Source organism: Hylaeus volcanicus, chromosome 1 (genome assembly GCF_026283585.1).
Source record: "Hylaeus volcanicus isolate JK05 chromosome 1, UHH_iyHylVolc1.0_haploid, whole genome shotgun sequence".
In the NCBI taxonomy this organism is placed as follows: Eukaryota; Metazoa; Arthropoda; class Insecta; order Hymenoptera; family Colletidae; genus Hylaeus; species Hylaeus volcanicus.
In genome coordinates, this window is record NC_071976.1 from 868583 (window position 1) to 888116 (window position 19534).

General features: G+C 36.6%; 4 protein-coding genes across 9 annotated transcripts; 1 reads left to right on the plus strand and 3 right to left on the minus strand.

The window, feature by feature from the left end:
• Positions 1 to 6233: 6233 nt before the first annotated feature.
• Positions 6234 to 11551, minus strand: LOC128883637 (hyaluronan mediated motility receptor-like). Its single transcript, XM_054136213.1, has 13 exons — positions 11326 to 11551; positions 9926 to 10095; positions 9555 to 9833; positions 9254 to 9478; positions 8978 to 9169; positions 8714 to 8905; positions 8494 to 8627; positions 8045 to 8417; positions 7743 to 7964; positions 7591 to 7659; positions 7454 to 7506; positions 7216 to 7369; positions 6234 to 6826 (listed from the first exon to the last, which is right to left on the minus strand). Exons 1-13 carry the CDS (start codon positions 11369 to 11371, stop codon positions 6641 to 6643), a joined length of 2295 nt encoding a protein of 764 aa, XP_053992188.1. The 5' UTR covers positions 11372 to 11551; the 3' UTR covers positions 6234 to 6640.
• A 1137-nt stretch (positions 11552 to 12688) lies between these two features.
• LOC128883697 (tumor suppressor candidate 3) lies at positions 12689 to 14907 on the plus strand. Its single transcript, XM_054136324.1, has 8 exons — positions 12689 to 12918; positions 13165 to 13343; positions 13418 to 13535; positions 13616 to 13756; positions 13828 to 13968; positions 14031 to 14181; positions 14260 to 14425; positions 14641 to 14907. The coding sequence occupies exons 1-8, from the start codon at positions 12838 to 12840 to the stop codon at positions 14654 to 14656; spliced, it is 993 nt and encodes a 330-aa protein (XP_053992299.1). The 5' UTR covers positions 12689 to 12837; the 3' UTR covers positions 14657 to 14907.
• Positions 14804 to 16919, minus strand: LOC128883705 (polyprenol reductase). 4 transcript variants are annotated; one of them, XM_054136364.1, is made up of 6 exons: positions 16777 to 16919; positions 16065 to 16301; positions 15825 to 15973; positions 15567 to 15755; positions 15206 to 15501; positions 14804 to 15142 (listed from the first exon to the last, which is right to left on the minus strand). In XM_054136364.1, exons 2-6 carry the CDS (start codon positions 16244 to 16246, stop codon positions 15050 to 15052), a joined length of 909 nt encoding a protein of 302 aa, XP_053992339.1. In that variant the 5' UTR covers positions 16247 to 16301; positions 16777 to 16919; the 3' UTR covers positions 14804 to 15049. The 4 variants fall into 4 exon arrangements, with proteins under 4 accessions (XP_053992339.1, XP_053992312.1, XP_053992322.1 ...); XM_054136337.1 differs by having other exon boundaries at positions 16660 to 16848; XM_054136347.1 differs by lacking the exon at positions 16777 to 16919 and adding an exon at positions 16424 to 16646.
• Positions 16920 to 17068: 149 nt separating this feature from the next.
• LOC128883663 (TNF receptor-associated factor 6-B-like) lies at positions 17069 to 19368 on the minus strand. 3 transcript variants are annotated; one of them, XM_054136270.1, is made up of 6 exons: positions 18971 to 19135; positions 18829 to 18885; positions 18504 to 18634; positions 18106 to 18415; positions 17886 to 18034; positions 17069 to 17815 (listed from the first exon to the last, which is right to left on the minus strand). In XM_054136270.1, exons 2-6 carry the CDS (start codon positions 18880 to 18882, stop codon positions 17218 to 17220), a joined length of 1242 nt encoding a protein of 413 aa, XP_053992245.1. In that variant the 5' UTR covers positions 18883 to 18885; positions 18971 to 19135; the 3' UTR covers positions 17069 to 17217. The 3 variants fall into 3 exon arrangements, with proteins under 3 accessions (XP_053992245.1, XP_053992254.1, XP_053992236.1); XM_054136279.1 differs by lacking the exon at positions 18504 to 18634 and having other exon boundaries at positions 18971 to 19368; XM_054136261.1 differs by having other exon boundaries at positions 18829 to 19136.
• Between the last annotated feature and the right edge of the window lie 166 nt (positions 19369 to 19534).

Here is a 19534-nt window from a genome sequence, read left to right on the forward strand (position 1 = left end):
GTACTCGCACGGCTCACACAGCTTCAACCGCGCTTGCACGTGGCGCGAAACGAGCCCTGCTTCGATAAGGGCATTCGCATTGCAACGATCAAAATGTAACGCGGTGCATTCCAGGCCCTGTTGTGCATATAAATAGTGAACAATATTCGGAGATAAACAACGTTATATTGCGATCAAAGCGAAACGAGAACAATGGGCATCATTCAGAACGGTAAACGGACCGTGCGGCTGTTCCACTGCTTTTTTCGATAACTCGCTTTTGCCATCGATCCAAAATATCATTTGAGTGTGATTTCATTCCATCGCGCATCGGCCGATTTGATGCGCGAATTGTTTTATTTCCAAAAGAGTAAATCATCGCCGCGTTATCCTATAGCCAGGAAGAACATCGAATGAAAAGCTCAAAATTCGAAGTCAGCGATGCAAAAGCTGACGTCAAAAGTCTCACCTACAAGAAGCTACTCGAATCTCTGTCAACTGTCCTTTTAAATATGTATCGAGTTATACCATTCTCCATTCTCCATTCCCGATCAAGCTGAAATGTCAAGTCAGGTGGAAATTAAACGACGATATTCCTCTTTTTTTTTTCGAGACGAACCACGATCACTTTCGAAATTCCAGAGACCTCCCGAGCCCGAGCGATGACATTGGTACGCACTACGCAGTCGTTTCGACAATCGCGCATCGCTCGCAGCGATTATAGTCGTCGTTCGGCAGGCACGGTACGACTCGCATAATCGCTATGTTATGCGCGTTAAGAAGGATGTGCGAGTTAACTTAGCTCGTTGCATATAACGGAGATGAACTCATTCCGCCTATTTCTCTTTGTCGCTCTTTCTCTCTTCGGCTTGCCGCGTTCTTCGTATCGCTCCGTTCCTCCTCCTCTTGTAACGCTCATCCACGGAACATAAACGCGCACTGAACATATGTACTTACATTCGTCTACGCACGAAGAAAATTCCCTCTTACTTGCTCGTTTCCTTCCGAACCGTCTCTGTTTCTTCGTGAGCATTCTTCGCTTCCTCGTACCACCGCCCAGGGGCTCGTTTCTCTTACTACATCTATGACGGACTTAACGAACCTTGAAAATCACGTTTCGCGAGATGTTTACCAAAGTCTTCAGCTGCGTACCCGATATCCCATGGCACGGTCCACCCCCGCAGAGAAACGAAGGCGGAGGAGAGAGTAACCAAACTGAGTCATCGGTGAATCGCACGAATCGACGTCGAAAGTCGAAACTCGAAACGAGTCGAGACAAGACCAGGCGACTCGGTACCTTTGTCAGCTTCCCTTTCGCAGCTTTAATTATCGAACACGCGAGAACACGCGCTGTAAACGTTTCATTCAATGTTTCTTCGTTCAGAGTAAGAATTCTCAACGAGAGTTCGCGGTTTCTCGGAGGCCACAAGTAACAGATGTACCAAAGAAACTACCGAAAATATCTATGCCAACGGTTTTTACATTTTTTCCAAGGTATTTTGGGAACCGTGAAACATTTTAGCAACAATTTCGCAATTTCCACACATTTTATAGGCCTCGATTTCAATTTACATATTCACGAATCATACAGAATTTGAGTGAAGAAAAATTGGTTGCGGAGAGTCGCGGTTCCAAGCGCCAAAGCATGTTTAGTATAAACATACTATGCATCATGCGGACACCGAATGCATCGTTCGTGGCTTCCGCGTTTTCTCACCGAAACCACCTTTTGCATTATACTTGTGGATAAAATAAACGTCTCGTTCTATACGATAAGCGATAATTTACGCGTACGCTTAATCATTCTTAGCGGTACATTCCACGTAGTTTTCAGCGTTCGATGACATAGGTACGCCAAGTTTGATCGAAGGAGAGCGACGTTTTATCCACGTTGATAAAAGTTCCGCGATAGTCTGTGTCGCGTAGGCGTTCAAGAACGAGCACGTGACGGAACGAAAATGATCGATACAACGTCGACGTGGGGATGCATTTAATGTAGCTGCAAATTAATGTCACACGCCGACCGTACAGTCAATTTTGGACGACGGCCATGATCCCGGTGACGGGAAACTCTAGCACGTTTGGCCCGTTTCGTTGCCACTCTTTCGTCTCTCTTGGTTTCCGCGAACTTCGCTCGACCGAGGACTTTGCCCATCCCTCGAGCCAGTTAATATTTCCCTTGAATCCGTCTCACCCACATTTTCCATTGCTATCGTTCAAACGTGAATTTCGTGGTCGCTTTATTTCCGTCCTTTCGCCTAGCACGATGCAACCTAGTCGCGGACGAACGAACCAACAAAGATTGCTTACTTGAAAATGCATTAGAAGCATTAATTCTCAAACAGAGAAGCGGAACTGGAATTACTTTCTACGGCTAAACAAGCTTGCACCAATTTGGTTGTCCCTTCACCGTGTATGAAAATATATGCGTCTGTGCGAGCGTCGAAATTAGATGCGTTCGAGTTTGGCGCGCGAAAGCAAAGAAGGATCTTTGATAGCGGCCATTTTCGAAGCTGGTCGCGGAAGAAGAAACGAGTTAATGCTGAATATTACGACGCGTGCGACAAACCTATTAAAATTTTGATTTTTGTTTAACGAGAGACGGACAAACAGAACTTTTATCAGGGCGGGGATTTTAAGCGAAGTGGTATGTATAATCGCAAAAGTCTGGCGATGATCGTCCGCCGCCGTTTTTATCCCCTCCGTGGCGTCGGCATCGGCGTCGACGTCAGCGTCAGCGTCGGCGTCGGCGTCGTCGGCGACACGACTTAGGTGCACACTCGTCGAAAGACGAACAATTTTCTCTATTATCCCAATAAACAGCCAAATTTCCCGCGATAATTTCGACCCGTTAACCGGTGGAGGCGACTCCGCGTCGCTTTCTTAGCCCTTTTTCAGCTATCGTTCCAAGTTTAATGTAATGGTTAATTCGTGCAACGACGAGGTCAGATCCCAATCCCAGTCACGAATGAGTCACGAACCGAGTCCCCTCGGTCACGAAACCAACGACACATCATGCTCCTCGCGAAACCGTTACATTCCCGTACCTGGTTCGTCGATACACATGTATCGCGTGGGACGACGAGCCTTGATTTTACAATAAGGAACATTTGCACAAATTATTAAAAAAAAAAAAAGGCCTTTTTATTACTGAACGCGTCATCATTTTAATTCGAGTTTAAATTTCACGCGTAAAAGCCTGTAAAGGGCTGAAACCACCAACTTTTGAGTGTTACATTATCAAAATGATTTTTGCTCCATCCCAGCGCATGTCCTGATTCCATTCGTATCTCCGTCTTTAGACGAGATTTCATCTCTCGCGTCCTATCGATTTTTTCCTTTCTTCTCTGTTTCTCTCACTCTTTGTTTCGCTGGCGACGTTCGGCCGCTCGTAAAGACGAGAATGCGAGCTCGCGACAGCCGCGAGCGAAATTCGTTTAGCCTGATTTAAAGCGTCGCCCGTTACTTAACCCTCTTACCCCTTACAGACCAAGAGATTTGTTTCGCAGCCACTTCGCTAACTGCGCGCCGTACCAAACAGCTGAGACGCATAAGCAATAACGAGAACATGGATATCGTGCAGTCGATTTGGCTAGCACAGTACGTTTAAGAAAGACTTTTATGTCCGTACGGACAATATCGGTGGAAATTTATTCACACCGAGAATCGCATCACGCCAGGATCGATACGTACGCGTGCAAGCGCGTGGTCCCGCAATCCCAAGTGTCGAAGGTTAGAAGCGAAATGAGATTTTCGCTGACAACTTGGTAAATCTCTCGCTGTGAAACTTTCCTGCCTTCCGCGATACTACAGGTCGCGGAAAGACCTCGGACAAGGTCGATCGGAAAAACGAAAAATTAGTTTTCCAGGGTTGAAATTCAAAACCTCGAATGTCTGGCTCTTGGACACCTTTGTGACAAACTCGGGCAACGCGATTAAGTTCATCGCCGCCCTAATTAGTCGGCAACTCGAGTGCTCGCGTTGGAGTGCTCCATTTCCTCTGTTTACAAATATTTAATTACAGCGTCACGCGTGCGGGATTACTCGGCAGGTTCCTACGTATTCACGGAACGCGTTTAAAGTAAGTATGTCGGATTAGTAGTGGAATTTGCACGCACTTAATTGCACAACGACTGAAAGTTCGACGCGTCTCAGGAATCAGCTACGATGTTCTCCTTCGCGATGACAGCTCGCGAACTCGACGAGGACGGAAAGACGATACACGGCTTGCGTAAGACCATCTAACATCTCCTGGAACTCGTAGAACCGGACACGATGTAATTATAGCGGGTTATGGTAAAAATAACGTTGCGGATTAATTACAAAACAAGTAAGCGTTTTGCAAGGTAAAAGTGGCGGTAGTAGTTGACCATGTACCAGTGGTTGACACTTCCAGAAATAAAGGATGAAAATAAGATACCCATGGGTCGTGTTCGTTATAGTAGAGCATTATCGGATAGCCGTGGTATCCGCGATCCTTGCCGTTTCGTGACGATCGTAGTTGAAACGTGATTTTCGCCAAAGACGAGCTAATCTTCCAATTTTCTTAGCGAAAAGAAAAAATAGCACGTAATGCATTCTTCTATGTAGCGAAAGTAAAGCGAATCTAACATTACGGTCACTGTACAAATACCGAGAGGATGGTTCTTACAAAAATCGATTTCGCTGCACCGGCGAAGCGTGCCCTGACGAGTGACCCTACTTTCACAGTTGACCCCGATTCGCTTCGAAATGACCAGGATGGAAAGGCCCTGTTTGTTCTGCGCTTCCTCGAACGAGGCACCCCTGTACCGTCGAAAGAAGGAGGGAAATAAACCGAGAACGAGAGGAGAGGTGCGCGGATCGTTGCAGAAAAATTACCGGTCGTAGACTCTCGCCGACGCGCGACGCAGGGGCTACCTTAAGGGTTGTGATCAGAGTCTGCGAGACCAAACGGAAGGGTTTGAGCGTGAGAGCTTTCCACGGGGCACGATAATTACCCCCAGTGGTCAGCATCGACGCCCGAGGGAGGCTCCATCCCCCTTTAAGTGCGCCAGGATCCTGCGTTTCCCATCTTTGCATTCGACCAAACGAATTAACGGATAAATTTATTCTATTCGCGTCCACCCTCTTCCAGGGGTGCAGCGTCTCTCTTGTCGTGATTTTGACCAACACCTACGGTGCCGGAATTACTCTGTGAACAGGAAAAAACATCTGCTCATGGTCCCAATCGAAGGGTACCCCCAAAATCAATGTTGCGGCTTGACAGGCTCTAGACGTATTGTTAACAGACAACGACCTGAGCGCCAAGCTTTATTAAACAAGTTACAAGAAATTACTTCTACTGATTATATAAATTGTAAGTTTAAATTTCTTTATATAAACACTTTTTTCATTGTATTCTCTAATTACATATTGTAAGTGTTCCTTGCCGCTAATGGTCAAAAACGTGGCAAGTGACGGTATAGGCATCTAGCGGTGAGAAGGTGAAACTAAAATTATCGACATTACAGACAAAATTAAAAAGTACTTATATAATCTATTTTATTCCGTTTAATAATAAACTTGTAGTCATAAAACAAACACTGGGAGATTAAAATTCATTAGTACAAGTTAAAATAAGCAGACCAGTTCCAGACCAGTTCCAGACCAGTTCCAGACCAGTTCCAACGGATAGATGGCGCCATGTATTTTTTACTTTAAAGAAACAAATAATTTAAGAGTTAAAAAAATGGCTTTCATTCAAATTTTAATATCACATTGCTGGTTCACTTATTTGTTATTGCATATAATAATAAAAAAAATTTCAACATACAAATGACGCTATCTAGCGTTAAAAAGAGGAACTATTCGAGGACAAACTTGGGCGTTTTCCCATCGATGGTGCCACATACTATAGTTCCCCATAGGGATGCGCGGGTAATTAAATTTTGAACTTGTATAATCATTCGAAATAATTTCTTGGTGCCGGTAAGGAACATAAAAATTCACCTCTTTGATCGCGATTCGTTCCAAATAAATTCTTTATTTATCGATGAATTCCAGTCTTTAATTCTATCGTTACATTTGTATTAGAACATAATTAAAACGTATTCGCATTTGGTATAGGTAAGATGAATTCATTCGTCTCTACATATTTGTTACTACATGCAACGGGCTGCGTTTCTAAACGAGAAACGGGTTTACGGTTAACGGGTTGAGAAACATTTTCCTTCTATATAAATGTTAGATATATTGAATATTGATTGGAAAATAAATTTATCGTATAAATAAAATTCTTTTTTTTTTTAACGTTGAGCTTACAAATTGCATGTACAAGTAGGTATTCCATATTGCTTAAAAATATAAACTTTACAACTAAACATAATCATCACAGACTTTTAACGGAACCTACCAAACTGAACATTTGATTTCACGTAAAATGCGTTGGATACGTAAACTCGATATTAAGCTTGTAGGATTAATATGTTACTAATATAGAAATACACTATAGTCCACCAGATACTGATTTGAAAATTTTCTCCTAACAGAACTTGCTGTGAACTTTAGTACTAATGTACGATACATATTCATATGAATCAGTGCATGTATAGTTGGATTACAGTTACTTCTACAATAATTTCAATTAACATGAATTTATTATAATTATAAATAGACATTCTACCTATAATAATGACAACTACTAATCGTTTCGATCTCTCAGAGGAGTCAATGATTTATGCGGGGAAGAAACGGGCGTTGCGTGAGCGCTCTTCGGAATTCCTAACATATTTTCCTTCCCTTTACTGTGCGTACGTTTTTCTTCTGCTTTCAGTTTTTCTATGATTTTTTGCTGTTGTTCTGTTATCCGTATTTTGACGCGCAAGTCCTAAAAATATATACTAAATTTTACCACTTCGAATTTAATTTACAACTGGTTAATAAATGGAAAAAACGAAAAAGAAAGTCGTATGCTTTTCTTTGTAAAGCAAGAACATTTATTTAAGTGCGCACTACTTTCGATGAAGCAAATATTCCTGATCCACATGTATACTTACATTAATAAATAATATATGTGGACTAAATAACAAATATTCACGCAAAATTTACTGACCTAAATGTACCACGATAACAAAATAGAACTGTGAATGTTTAATAAACTTATCGACTAATTTATTCTACAAACATTAAATATTAATAATACCGCGGTGATGGTTTAAGAATCAAGTATATCGAATATAAACTGATTGCAAGTCCAAGAAAGACGATCAGACGCACCTGTTCCAGTTGGTTAATTTTATCCTTTAATTGAGACACGTGTTTAATTCTTTGTTTATGATTTTGATGACCAAGTAACTCGGCATACTTCTCACTAATCTCTTGGTAATCTTTTGCGAGACGCTCGTTGTGTTCAAGAAGATTTTTTATTTTCCTAAGTAAATAAAACAAGACTTGTTACTTCATTGCCTAATGAACAGAATTTGCGAAACGCATGATGCGTACGAAGAATACTTACTCTTCGGCCGCTTCTCGAGAGGCTCTTTCATATTCAAGAGACTTGGTTTTATCCTGTACAGAAATAATATTTTAATATCGGTTAATGTTTTGATTATTTTTTATCTATTGAAAGCATTTATGTAAAATAACAATTACCTGTATAATATTATCTTTTTCTTCGAGACTTTTAATTCTATCGGACAGCTCTTGAATTTTAGCATTTGCCTAAAAATATCATATAACGATAGATAGTACTCTCATTGCATTATGCAACAAAAATATAACGTATATAAATATCGAAAACGTACCTCGCTCAACGCGATTTTATGGTTTGCGGATTGCGTCTCAAAAAATTTGGTAGTTTCCTCCAGAGCTTCTTTGCTAGCTTTCAGCTGATCGTTAAGCTTAACGTTGAGCAGTTCCACTCGAGAAATTTCCAACTCTTGAGCATCGTACCTTTCTTCCATTTTGAGTAGCACGCTTTGCGCTTCGTTGAGGTGATCAGCCATTTCGTGAAGTTGTTTCTTCATCTAATATTACAAATTAAATTACTATTAGTTTCATCTATAATGATTGTCGAAAATATCTGGCGCGAATAAAGCGAACATACCTCAGCATTATCAGCATCTTTTATATCGCAATCATCCTTTAATTTCGTTACTTCGTTTGTTACTATTTGTTTTAAATCTTCGATTTTAGCTTCAAATATAGTTCTGATCGACTCCACCTCGCTTAAACTCTCAGCTTCTAGTTGGTTAACTAATCCTTTATTAGCATCTAACTGCTCCATTAAGGTGTGTACTTGTACGTGTACCATTTGTGAATTGTTATGCATGATACTCAATAAATCGCGATGCTCGTTTATACAGTCTTCGCCACGTTTCAGCTCGCGTTGCAACCGTTCTATTTCGGCATTGCTTTGCGCTAAACGTTTAGTTAAAGCAGCAACCGATGCTTGATTTTCTGCCATTATAACTTCGAATCTAACCAATATTTTAATATTGTTAAAGGCCTGTATACAAACAAGTCATAAATACATATACGATTAAAAAGTTGTACCTCTTCCTTCTAGCCACCATTTCTGCTGCTTCCGATCGAATCTGATCTTTTAAAGCCCTCAGTTCCTCCTTTTTTCCAGCTAATTCAGTTTCGGCACGATCTAACTCCATTTGCAAACTTTGACTGAAGCTTTCCTAATTTTTGCACATCGAATAACTAAAGTTAATGTTACTAATTTTATTAATTTATTAGTATCATTAATTAGCGTCGCATTAATTACCTGAGTTTCTGCGGAAGACTTTAATTCTTCAAGGATCGCAGAAAGTCTATTAATCTCAGCATCTTTCTGCGCTAGTTTTTCGTCTAATGCTGTTCGTTCCATTTCTACTCGCGCCAAAGATGCTTTGTATCTTTCCACGGTTGATCGCATTTCTTCTTCTACAGTAGCTTTTGCTTCTTTAATCGCGTTTACCTGCGTTAACAACTATACGTTAAACATAAAGACAGATACACTTAAACAAAACTTGACACAAGACCTGCTTACTTTCTCGTCGCTCTCGGCGATCGTTTTTTTCATTCTTTCTTCGCATTCCGCGATTTCGTCGGTTAAATGATTAATGAAAGAATTCAATTCAGATTTATCCTGTTCTAACAAACTGACTTCGCATTTGTGTCTTTCCGTTAAATCTTGCAACTTTTTTAAAAGTTCTTCTATTTGCGCTTCGAGTGCCTGGATCTGCGAACCAAAAGTAGTCGTATCTAAAGTGACTAGACTATAATGTTTCCAACAAATCATTTCTCGACATTAGTGTTCATTTACTTTTTCTTCGTTGGCGCGTTTCTCATCGACCAATTCGGATTCTAACTCGACTATTCTTTGCGTAAAGCCCGCAATCCGATTCCTAAGGTCTTCTTCTACCGCTTTTCTAGCTTGAATTTCCCGTTCTTTCTCATCCGAAACTTCGAACAATTGACAACGAAGATGCTCTATTTCAAATTGATGTTTCTCAACGTGACCATTCAATACGTCTTGCTGCAATTTAGCCTAGAGATAAAAATCGTCAATTAAAAATCTAACGTAGCAAAATAAAAATGTTTAATTACGAAAAATGCCGCCCAACCATCGTCTCTATGTCTTTCCTGTGTTGATCCTCCGTGTCAGCTTGCTTTCGACGTAACTCCTCCAATTGCAATTCTAACTTTCGCGATTCCGTTTTCATATCCTCGATGAGCTTTTCGTGCTCCTGTATGGTTTTGTTTTTGTTCGTACATTCCACTTGAAGATCCGCAAGCTGATGTTCAGGTTTATATTTTAATTTCTTTGTGCTGGTTGGAATAAGCGCGCGTGGCTTCGCTTTCGAACACGATCTCGGGGATACCTTTTTACGCGGAAGTTGTGGCTACGAATAAACACAATTTCATTGAAATTAATATTCATTCGATATTTTAATGAGAGACGTCGTAATATTTTAATTAAGTTCTGGTTTCTCACCGTTCTAAAACTCGCAACAACGTTGCTCCTACTTTTAGCAGAAACTGATAAATCGTGTTCAGCGCTGACTACGCTTTTGTTATCATGAAATCTGTCTGATTTCTCGATAACGATACCTTTAACCTTAACGTCGAATTTAGGATCGTAAGCTCCGGGTGGAGGAACTTCATCTGTAAATAATTCCCGTTTTAAATAGAAATTTAAGAACGTCTGTATGATTATTTCAGTGGCAGCGGAGTTGAGCATTGATCGATTAGATTTATTCAAAGTTGTCGGAATAACGTTCAATTATTTTTGGAAAGTCAGAGCATTGGAATTGAAAGGAACCTTTGGGCCCCTCGGACTTGAAGCCCTCTAAACGAAGACGGTTACGTCTCCGTAGGGTCATAGAATTACCAGGTGTGCGCTCTAACGACTGCTCCCATCGTACCCCAACCAAATCGACCCCTCCATTCTATTTTCCTTTATCTCTACCCTCTGCGCTGTTATTCTCTCATGCAGCATTTAAAAATTAAATATCCTTGTACATTATTTCTCTCTTGCATTTCAATCTAACACTAGTTTATATAAAAAAAAAAACTCGACAGAGTTTCGCGCCAAGTAATTAAAGTGCGAAAAACCGTACGGAGTATACTTGTCCCAAAATACATATAGTATACGTTGCATGCAGGATAAAAACCGTTACGTATACATATACAATATTCCAATTGAAGCAATTTATACGTATACAGGGTGTTTGGTAACTGATGGTACAAGCGAAAAGGGGGTGAGATTCTACGTGAAAAAATAAGTCGAAAATACAGATGAAACATTTTTCATGCGAGGCTTTGTTTTCGAGAAAATCGAGTTTAAATTATCGCCGGGTACGGTGCCCTTATAACAGATCTCACTGCAGATCATTGTCTCGATCGAAGTTATCGTGATAAACACTTCCAATAAAACAATCGAATACGTTATAAAGCCTTCACAGAAATTTAATTAGAAAAGCAGAAGTATATATACAGGGTGTTAAAAGAAAAGAATTCAATATTTATATAAAGCTTTAGTAAACATAGGTCCGAAGGTCAACCGTTTCTGAGATATAAACATTTTTGTTTGCTAGAAATAAAACAACCTCAAACTGCGATAATAACCATCATGACAACGATCTACAGTGAGAAAAATGTTTATTCTACAAGAATTAGTAACCGAATAATCATAATTAAACGAGGTTTTTAGTTCAATAATGAATTTTTAATTAAATTCCTGACATAAAATAGAAATCGTTACTAATATACAAATGAAATTACAATTTTTTAAATACAACTAAACTGCTTCTTAATCTAAAAACAAGAAGATACGAATATGTTCAATATCGTGTTCGCGCTAAAGATATATAATTGAAAAATCTCTGTACTCACTTTCAAATTCGTTAAATCTTTGGATTCTTGCTTTTGAGAACGACATTGTTGAAGTCTTTTAATTTATTTTAGGAAAAATACACAAGCAGTAGAAGCGACGTTAACACTATTTTACTGTTGAGCACTTAACCGATCTTGATTCGTAAAAAGATAAAGTTATCCATGCACTTCGTACGTCTTCTTCCTTTGAACTCTAAATCACGAATGTTGTTCCACCACCACTTCGCAGTCCACTACGTAACGGAAAGCTGCAACGGTTTTGCCGTTTAAAATTGACGGTTAAAAGTTGAACGTGGACGGACGAGCGAATCAACAGGCTCGTGTTATGCAACCAGCCAATTCGATACTGTTATGCCAGACTCTGCTCCCATTCGTGTATGCGCGTCGAAAAAAGCTGAACGCGCAGTACTGTAGTTATAGTCAACGATGCCTGGTCCAAATTCATTATACTTGTATTTTTCTTTGGGGCGATTCAAAAATATTAGATACTTTACTGACGCTAAAACCAATGCGCATGCGCGACTGGAAGTAGATGGAGACTCTGCATCACAGTTAACCGCCCGTTTTTTCGTCGTTCCTTAGAGAAATCGTCCCTGTGGACCCTATGTTACGCTTGCTAACCCACCTCCTCCGCCCTTCGTTTATTCGTAGCAACATCTAAAGATAGGCATTAAAAGCAACGTAACTGTACGTAACCAGCAATAATAGAGTGCATCCAGAAAGGCCATCGCTCGGTGAGCCGCTCGGTGAGCGGATTTAGTACCTGTAGCGCTATCGGTGGCAAAACGCCCAAGTTTGTAGTGAAAATAGTTCCTACTGTTTTTATAAGGTGGCGCCACCGATATCTTTTAGACAATTATTCTTTATTTTTCTTAAATTTGCTTTATAATACTACAATATATCGATTCAATTATCATTTCTATAAATAGTTATTTAATTTCGTAATAATTATCAACCATTTAGTTAGTGGTGCCATTTAGCTGCAATAGTGTGAATTATTTTCATTACAAACTTGAGCATTTTTCCACTGATGGCGCCACTAGTATTCTCCTAGAGCGACTTAGCGCCTTTTCGAATGGAATAAACTGGAATAAACATTATGTTATCATTTATCACAATTGCAAACTACAGTCATTTTATCAAAGTTTTGAAAAGTGGCCTTGTACGTGTAACCCTGTATAACCTCTCCCGTATGCAATTTCTGTGATACAATCCAGCAGAAATCAGCAATATAAAATCTCATTATCGAGCATTTGTTACATTTATTTGATAAACGATATACCATATTTGATTTTAAAACATTTGATTATAATGAATAATAAGTTTTTAAAAATATTTTATCGTTATAGCAACGACATGTTTCTCTGATGGTTGTCAGAATGTCTGCACGTCAAATGCCACGTTGTATCTGGTTGTATCGAATAGACCAATGAGGTGTCTACCATAACATTTGTGTGATTTCAACGTGTAACAGCAGAGCTCTTGTAACAAAGTTCTTTACAACTGTATGAAATGGATTATAAAAAGTATATTATATTCTTAGGATTTCTTTTAAATTTAAACTATGTTTGCTGCCAGTATAGGACAAAAAATGTAAGGATCTGTTAAATCTGTTAAAGTTTCTGTGACAGTCATACATATCGTAATACATACATATTTTTCAATTCTCTTTCTTCGTTTTACTTAAAAAACTATTTAATCAGTCTATAAAGAAATCTTATAAATTTTCATGAATACTTTTACATGTAATTCGTAGTTTTTTTAATGCAAGAGAAATTTACTTAACCTAAAATTTAAAAAATTCATAAACTTAAATTTTATCCATATCGTGTATTTCAGACTCAGAGCTCTTCTTTATCAGATCGTGTACAACAATTAACAGAGCTAGCTCTCACAAGACCTGTAATAAAATTTAACGGTGCAAAGTTCAAAGAGTATGTTAGGACTACACCAAGAAATTATTCTGTCGTAGTAATGTTTACTGCTATGGCACCACAAAGACAGTGTCAAATATGCAGGTGAGTTTAATTTTCATTTTTCCTTAACATGTGTTAAGTGTTAAATAATTTATTATATATTTCTTCTTATTTAGGCATGCAAATGATGAATTTGTAATAGTAGCAAATTCATTTCGGTACTTGCAATCTCACTCCAAAAAATTATTCTTTGCATCTGTAGATTTTGATGAAGGTTCAGATGTATTTCAAATGGTAATTGAAACATTACTATGTATCTCACATGTGCAAACATATGATATATACATTGATAGAACTTTAAATATTTTGTGTAGATGAGATTAAATACTGCACCAGTGTATATGCATTTTCCACCAAAAGGAAAACCAAAACCAGTAGATACTATGGACATTCAAAGAGTTGGATTCGGAGCAGAAGCAATAGCAAAGTGGATATCTGAACGTACTGATATTCAGGTAACTAAATATAAATATAAATATATATTCTTAGAATAAAACTGTCAATATCACTTCTAAACTTATTACAGATTAGAGTGTTCAGACCACCAAATTATTCTGGAACAGTAGCTATAACAATACTTCTAGTACTCATTGGAGGCTTTGTATACCTGAGAAGAAATAACTTGGACTTTATTTACAATAAAACAATTTGGGGACTTGGAGCATTGGTAATATTTCATTTTATAGCAATATAACGTATAACAGTTAACTTCCATTACAATGTTTATAGTTTTTCACCCTTACAATGATATCTGGACAAATGTGGAATCACATTCGGGGACCACCATTCATTCATAAATCATCTAATGGGAATGTGGCTTATATCCATGCATCATCTCAAGGTCAATTTATTTTGGAAACATATATCGTGATGGTTTTGAGTATCCTTTTTATTTTGAAAAAAAAGGTTATAAATATTTTATGCTTTTTATGTACTTTCCTTAACGAAATGTAATTAGATGGAGCTGTAGTATTAGGTATGATTTTGATGACTGAAGCAGCGTCGCGTAAAGGTGACGTAAAAAAACGAAGAATATTTGCCGCGATAGGTGCTGGATTAGTTGCAGTTTTCTTCAGTCTCCTATTATCAATATTTAGGAATAAAGCTCAGGGTTATCCATACAGGTATATTAGTTAAAAATAAAATGTCACTTGTAAATAATAGAATATAATTAATACCATGTCTCGGAGTATATTCATATATTCGCATAAATAGCCGCTACCTCTAATGCATGTATATATAAAAGTTTACCGAATATAATAATATACTCCAATCCTTTACGTTCTCGTAGAATTGTACTATCTTCTGTCTCAGAGAAGAATAATTTGATGTGTTACAGCTTACTTTTCAAGTAGAGAAATATGTGTAGGAAGTCATCAGTTGTATACATATATTACAAAAAGAACTTTGAACTTGCCAGTTAAAGTTAAAAATTAAGCTACATACAAGAAGGATGACCATAATACTTCAGATATAATCGTTCCCATTGTTGTACCATAATATAAAATAAATTAATATTTATAGTCATTATTCAATAACACAAATTGTTTAGAATGTTGAACATGTGTACAATTCCAAAATAAAAGATACAAATTTTTTATTTCAATTGTTGCTCCTATTTTCTATATATAAATAATAAATTATAAATATTAAATAATATATAATAAATAATCGTCGTATATATAATAAACATTCGTCTTGCTAGGTGGTATGGTAAATTCGTCGTAATTCCGATTTTTCGGTAACACTTACAAAAGGTAAGGAATTAAAATTTTTCGAGATTTTGGATAACTCTGGAATGTCTGTATATACCATTGATGAGTTAATACGGCAGTACTAATCTAAAAATAAATTTATGTTATTAAAATGAGCAATTTATAAGTCAGGCATTGTAATCTAATTACCTGGTTTGACAAGACCCAAAATGTAATATAATGAAAAGTGGAACTTTCCCACAAAATTATGGAAGTTGTTACATAAATAATTATCTCTGTAATTTGCAATGCACCTGACACATATTCATAAAGGCCACCATATGGTATCTTATATGCATTGGCATTGACCTCACCATCTTTAGTTTTTCGTAAATGTCTAAGTATGTAATTTGCCCTCAATTGAGCATATGATGATAATATAAAAATAACTGCATATACTAACTGACTATATGTAATTCTCTGCCATGAAAAATGTCCTTCTGACCCTATATGAAGGATTTCCAAAATGGTTAGAGTAATTAAGTAAATATTTATATAAATAAATATTTACCTTCAACAAATCCTTTAGATTCACCTATAATAGATACTAATGCCCCAATATAATGACTTAATCCTACTAAGTAATGAGTAACATTCATTTTTGCATTACTAAAAATAGTTACATAATGTGTTTCATAGAATCTTTTCCAGCAATGAAGACTAAAGAGTGTGGCAGCCACAAATGTACTTTCTGGTGAAACTAAAAGTATAGTTACCAAATAAAAAAAAGTTAAGCATATTTTCAATAACTTTTATATACTTTACTTACCTAGTGGTTGTCTAAATGACCCCAGAAGCATATTTAATACCCAAATAACATTTTTAGGTATGTCACCATCCCAAAAATATTTATAAACAATCAAATAAAATATGTAACTTGAAGCTGGTCCAGCAAACATATAAAAATGTTTAAACCATCTAAATTGTTAATTAATTAGTATAAGTACTATATCGATAATAATAATAATAATAATAATAATAATAATAATAATATATTATTGTTACTTACTTTTTGGGCACTTCTATTCTGTTTAAGATTGATTGATATTCCTTTACAGAAAATTTGCCATAACGAAATGTACGCGTAATAAAAAGAGGTAAATAGGACTCCACATAGTTAATTAATAGTCCACCAGTAACAATTATTATACTATACACAAAAAACTGTACACGTATAAAATTGATATGCATTGTGGGTTAACCTTTGTCTCATGGGATCTGGTACCTGAATGTTTTTACGAAGTGTCTGAAATAACGGAAAAATAAGTTTAGTAGTCTAGGAAATGAATAATATGTGAGATATGATGTTATAAAGACTACAAGACAAAAACTACAAGATTTGATAAGTTTTAAGCAACAATTTTTGACCTCCTGAGACAAAGTTGGACACACAAGGTGACCAGATGTATGTGTATAGCGTTTACAAGTTGTAAAAGAACAATGAGTATAGATAGCATGCTATCTAACGGAACTCTTGAAGGCCTTCAGTCATCAAACTCATTATCCTTTTGTGTATGCATTTCCTGTACCTTAGTCTTCTGTCATTGCATATATAGTTAACTAATAGTATAAATAATAAGAAAAACACATTGCCAGAACTGCACCTTATTATTTAAATTTTAAAGAATTCCTGTCCTGTTTACCAACTTGCGACGATATTATCATTTTTCCCGATTTTTTAAGCAATAAATAATATGAAAACGAATTCGCAAGAACTGCACCTTGTTATTAAAATTTAAGCAATTTTTTTTACAACTTTATCGACTTCTGGCAGCATTTAAGCACCGACCTAGACTTCTGCCAGTAGCTTTATGCGATTTCTACAGTTAACAACTATAACTACACAACATTTCAGCCCGCCCACGCTTCCAGCCTCGGGAGCGACTTCTGGCTGCAGCGCTATTGTCTTTGTTATCTAATAAGGAGTGTTTTTAGATACTAATTTTCGCTACACCTTATCATTCCTGATTTTCGTAGACAGCTCTTAGACTAATAAGCCCGACACTTCGGACAGATTCGGATTTTAGGAGGTTATTTTATTGGTTAAATCTTTATTTATAGTACAAATATATTCACAATAAAAAGATAAAAATTAATTTTTATCATATGATAAAAGGACGGATTCTGTTTAGTGATTTCCTAACACAATTAACATTATTACATTATACTGGTATTTTAAATCGATCTTGAACACGAACTTCTATCCTAAAGATCAAACAATCATTTTGCAAAAAATTTGTTAAGTCTCGTATTCGTACAAATTCTGTATAACCAAAACTCCGCTTGTTCAATTCGCATACTGGTTTCCTAAATGCTTCAAGATCTGGTCTTGATGAAGTTATTTCTCGTATGTCTTTCTCCCAATCATGCGGATGTACCAAAATAAAATACATTGTACCATTAAACGGCCAATCTAAACCATCGTCATTTTCCGATTTCATTATATGCAGAAGCAATGATACAAACTCAGGATCTTTAGAAGACACATTAATTCTAGCACAAATTTTATAACCATTAGGACTCGTGTAGAAACCAGGGCTATAAAACATTTTTAATGGATCATTGATCATACTGTCAAGCTTTTCATGGAAGGAATGTAACCTCCAAATATAAACACCATTACAACTGCGCAAAAACATTTCTTCTTGGTTAAATCGTAAAGATGTCTGCAAAGTTGTAAGCTGTGTTTTTTGATTAGAAACAGTTATAGACAGTTCTCTGTTTTGCTGTTCCAGGACAACTATTCTTTCATACAAATTCCTAGGAAGAGTATAGTCTTAAGAATGTTATAAAATCGATTTACATAACAAATGTAAATTGTAAGATTTACTTTAACAAGTGCTGCCACTCTAATGATGGTTCATTATTTTCTGAGGATGTTCCACTTTTTGGTGGTGGATCCCATAACTTAGATTCAGCAGCTACTGCATTAGCATGAGTTTGTGTAATGGATACTTGAGGTAGTGTCTTTAAAACCATCTGGAACATGAATAAACAATAATTTCCCATAGTATAATTAAACATGACTAGATAGCAAGAAAAAAACTAACAGTTAAATGAAGATTTATATTTGTTTCTAAGTGTGTATGTAAATCTTCTTCTACACTGAAAGTTTCTATGCATCCAACTTTTTTAAAGTGGCAATAAATATTTTGTGAATTTGAGAGACTTCTTTTATATACACATTGATCAATGTGTGCCTCCATGTCAACAGGAGATAACTTAATCTCACACCCAAAATGTTGGTAAGGACAAGGTGTACGTTGCTGAGATATCTCCCTGCTTGTATACAAATCTCTGAATAAATCACTTTCTGATTTAAGTGGTTGACTATCAACAGGACAACAAGCCCCTTCCTTTCTACAAATAAAAATTATATGGTAAACATACATTGTGCATGTAACACGTTACAGACATTTGTTAATTTAACATATGAAATATAACTTACTGAAGCCAAGTGTATATACATTGCGAACAGAATTTATGACCACAAGATGTTAAAACTGGATCACGTAGCCAAGTTAAACAAATAGGACACTCGAATCTAGGCTCAAGATATTCTTTCATACCATCGCCACACTGCATGTAATAGTGTAGTTACCAGTATAAGTGGAAAATAATAATTGTGTTAACACAAAATACAAAGCAAAGCTTTAGGAATTTTATTATACACACATTGCAAAACAATAATCTTTAATAAGGAATGAAATGCAATATAAGTACAGCATTGGTAACATCAAAATTTGAAATCTAACAAATTTATTCATACTTACGAGAATATTCTTTTCATCTGTGATACGTTCTTTATCATTGTCTAACCTGGCCATTATCTGTGGGAACATCTATAATTATAGAGTCGGCACATTGTCTGCTTGAATTCATTTTCACAATGAAGCATGTATTAATTACTTTTACCTTTATTTCTATACAAACATTTTTACATGAGTGGCTGTTGACACAATTTTTGTTTATACATTTATATCTTATCTAGTGTCCAGTGAGCTCCAGAAAGGTCACCGCTCGCTAAGCCGCTTAGTGAGCGAGTTTTAATACTAGTGGTGCCATTGGTGGTAGAACGCCCAAGTTTTTAGTAAAAATAGTTCCCACTGTTCTTTTAGATGGCACCACCGATACGTTTAATAAATTATTCTTTATTTTTTCCCATAAATGCATAATTAATACGATTCGTTGCTTTATAACAATACGATATATTAGTTAACACGTCAAATTTATCATCTTGGTGAATAATTATTTGATTTAGCAATAATTACCGATGCCTTCGGTTAGTGGCGCCACCTAGCAGTAACAGTGGGAACTATTTTCACTAGAAACTTGGACGTTTTGCCACCGATGGCGCTACCGATATCTTTTAATCAATTGATAAAAACCGATAGCAAATCTTCTATTAAAAAGCTATTCAAAATAATAGCTCATATAGCAATAGTTTAACATTAATAATTGATATAAATATTCCGTTGT